This window comes from Nannobrachium achirus (genome assembly GCF_963921795.1).
Source record: "Nannobrachium achirus genome assembly, chromosome: 8".
NCBI lineage: Eukaryota > Metazoa > Chordata > Actinopteri > Myctophiformes > Myctophidae > Nannobrachium > Nannobrachium achirus.
The window spans coordinates 54,337,460-54,341,243 of NC_137817.1; the positions used below are offsets into that span (position 1 = coordinate 54,337,460).

The window sequence follows — 3,784 nt, forward strand, 5'->3', positions numbered from 1 at the left end:
TTTAAACGCTTTAACCCTAGTATTATACGTCAGCTATTTTCAAAATAAATCTTGAAAAATGTGGAATAACACAAATCTGTATGGCGGGGCACACAATCTCTGGTACACAATATTTTCCGATGGGGGTCCGCGGCCAAATACACATGTTAATTTTGTGGTTCTGTTGGTGGACCAACTGGTTCAATGAATGCATGTTATTATGCCTCACTAAGTTGCTCATAATAAAACATTACAATATTTTCCGATGGGGTTCCGCGGCCAAATACACATGTTAATTTGGTGGTCCTTTGGCGGACCAACTGGTTCAATGAATGCATGTTATTATGCCTCACTAAGCTGCTCATAATAAAACATCACAGATATGGCCTGTTTCCCCCGGCCGTGGCCTGGCTTGATGCCTCCTTGGGAGCAACAGACAGACAGACAAAGGGAAGGAGGAGTTACATAGGGGAGGCAGAGGGAGGGAGGGAGGGAGGAGTTCCCACTACTGGCCTCTCCTCCTCCACCCTCTCCAACCCAGAACAAGAAAAAACTGCTAAGCAGAGCAGAGCAGCCAGTCTGTCTGTGTCTGTGTTCCCCCAAACCTGGATGTATATCAGAGACGCCCGGGGCTGTCAGAGACAGAGTGAGTGTGTGGTGTGTGTGTGTGTTCACTGTGTTGAGAGAGACAGACAGAGAGAGAGAGAAGCAGATGATGCTGAGTGAGTCAGGAGAGGGGCGGGGGGAAGGAAACAGACGCTGGTAGTGGACAGACACAGTTGAACACACGCTCTCACATTGTCACAGTACAAGACAGACAGAGAGAGAGAGAGCTGAGGCTGCAACTCCAACCCTCGCTTCTGGTCTGACTGGGGTAAAAGAAGAAAAGAAAACAAAAAGGACCTTACTTTATGGATCATGCCAAGTGACTTGCACTGACCAACAGCTCCTCATGGGACTAACAGCAAGGTCTTTGGACTAGACCTCCTCCTTTCAAGGATATACAGCTAAGTTGTTTCATTGTTTTTGTTTCTCCAAAAAGAAGAGTTTTATCATCAAGAAACTGCATGGTGGAGTTGGATAAATCAATCTGTCTGTGGATTTGCCCGGGTTTTTGAGCTGTGATTTGACAAAACGGGAACAATGCCTGACTGACTGACTGACGGACGGACTGAGTGAATGAGTGACTGCACATTTGAGTGAGTAAAGCTGCCTCTGCAACTTGAGGGGTGTGTGTGTGTGTGTGTGTGTGTGGGTTTGTGTGTGTGTGCACGGGGTGGTGAGGAAAGGGGGGGAGGGTATAGTGGGCCTCATGTGGATGGATGGAGGGGGGGGGACCTTTTCAACATGAGCAACAACTGACCCTCAACTTTGCCCCAGCAAAACAACACACCAACACAGACCGATGGGGAAAAGGACAATGTGTGATCTTCACTATCACGAATGTTTTGGTGTTGGACTGAGACATCGTCCTAGCGTTGGATGAGCATCTCGCAGGGCCTTCAAGGCATCCCGTGTCGGGAGGACGTGCTGTCGTGCTTCCACAAGTGTCCATTCATGGTGCATTCGGGGTGCTGGCCAAAGCCTCTCATTGTATAGCCGCTGTTACGTAACAGACGCCCCCACCACCCACTCTCTGACGTTCCCTCGTTCCCACCAAATAATGTACAATACGACCACCCTCAATTACAGTCTCCCCCCTCGATGGGGGGAGGACAGTGTCAGCGTCAGCATCCCCCCACTGCTGCTGCTGCTGGGGAACGCCACCTCCCCACCGGGGGACGGCTCCAACTGCACCAAGAACGACGGCTTCAAGTACCCGCTGCAGAGCACGGTGTTCAGTATCGTGTTCGTGGTGGGCCTGGTCACCAACCTGGTGGCCATGTACATCTTCCTATGCTCGCTGAAGCTGCGCAACGAGACCACCACCTACATGATGAACCTGGTGGTGTCCGACCTGCTGTTCGTCTTCACGTTGCCGCTGCGCGTCTTCTACTTCATCAACCAGCACTGGCCCTTCGGCCCCGTCCTCTGCAAGCTCAGTGTGTCGCTCTTCTACACCAACATGTACGGCAGCATGCTCTTCCTCACCTGCATCAGCGTGGACCGCTTCCTGGCCATCGTGCACCCGCTGCGCTCGCGCACCATCCGCACCAAGCGCAACGCCAAGATCGTGTGCGCCGCCGTGTGGGTGCTGGTGCTGGCCGGCAGCCTGCCCACGGGCTTCAAGCTGGACACCACCTTCCCGCAGGGCAACCACAGCCGGACGTTCTGCTTCGAGAACTTCTCGAGCAGCGCCTGGAAGTCCCACCTGTCCAAGGTGGTGATCTTCATCGAGACGGTGGGCTTCCTCATCCCGCTGCTGCTCAACGTGGGCTGCTCCGTCATGGTGCTGCAGACGCTGCGGCGGCCGCAGGCCATCAGCCGCGGCGGCAGCCGGCTGGACAAGACCAAGATCCTGCGCATGATCATCGTGCACCTCTCCATCTTCTGCTTCTGCTTCATCCCGTACAACGTCAACCTGGTCTTCTACGCCCTGGTGCGGACCAAGACGCTGAAGGGCTGCTTCGCCGAGTCCGTGGTGCGGACGATATACCCGGTGGCGCTCTGCATCGCCGTGTCCAACTGCTGCTTCGACCCCATCGTCTACTACTTCACCTCGGAGACCATCCAGAACTCCATCAAGCGCAAGTCGCTGTCGCAGCAGGGGAACCGCTCATACGAGCACAAGTTCTCTGAGGCCCTGCAGTCGGAGAGCAACGGCTCCCACCTGCACTGCAGCCTGAAGACTCTGAAAGCCAAGGTGTTTCACAACGAGTCCTCGGTCTGACTGTTTTGGGGTTCGTATTGACAGTACAGAGGGTCTGCAAATCCAAGTGGATTGGACTGGACATTTCCAGGACAAAACGGAGGACGTAAGTGACTTTTTATCGAGTGCTTTGTTAAAGCACCTGCCAAAGATGTATTACGATTCCATCGGTTTCAATCTCAGGGCAAACGCACGGATCCGTCTTTTAGATCCTGCCTGCTCTGCTGCACACTGTACTTTGACCCTTGTTTTTTTTGGTTCACATAAATGGATCTAATATGACCACTTACTAACGCACCTGGTGGAATAAAAACAAAAGTGTTGTGCCAGAAAACTGGAACGGAGTGTGAACAACACTGAGGAGCAGGACTTCCAACCTATAGTGAATGCTATATCATGTACCAATGTATTCTGTGCGTTTCTTTGTGGTAAGTCGCGGTGCTCACTCTAGTATCGTATTAATTTAAATGTAAAGTAATATCAAGCTATACAGGAGTAGGTTATTATTACATCTGACGCCGGTGGTTTGCCCTGCGAATCATGAATGGAATGGTCATCTCGGAAGTGCCTTTATTTTTGCTACGGGGGGGCACATAACTTTAGAACCTACTGTATTATGTCCTTATTTGCAATTGAATGCACTGACAGAATTCGAAATGCTGCACTCTCTCATGCTTCAATAATAATGAATAAAAGTCACAAACTGTTTAAAAAAAAGAAGAAAAAAACTTGGAATGCACGTGAGACCTTTTTGTCAGGGTTAAATGAAGGATTGCTGTTACAATGGGGGAGATAAGGCTGCACGTCATGTTAAATGTTGGTCCGTTACTTAACCTACTTGAAACAACACAGATGACTTAAAAACATTCCATTCCATGGAGACAGTCGGGTTAACATGACACCACACTCACTGACTGCCCTTAGCGCTAATGAGAAAAACAGCCTGCTTTGTTCCTGCAGGCATGATTGAACACAGCAGACACAACATGTAAATGT

At 50.7% G+C, this 3,784-nt stretch overlaps 1 protein-coding gene across 1 annotated transcript; it reads left to right on the forward strand.

Annotated features, from left to right (window-relative positions):
- Positions 1 to 1,337: 1,337 nt before the first annotated feature.
- On the forward strand, positions 1,338 to 3,478 carry lpar6a (lysophosphatidic acid receptor 6a). The gene has a single exon (XM_080731465.1). The coding sequence runs from the start codon at positions 1,643 to 1,645 to the stop codon at positions 2,807 to 2,809; it is 1,167 nt and encodes a 388-aa protein (XP_080587591.1). The 5' UTR covers positions 1,338 to 1,642; the 3' UTR covers positions 2,810 to 3,478.
- The last annotated feature ends 306 nt before the right edge of the window (positions 3,479 to 3,784 follow it).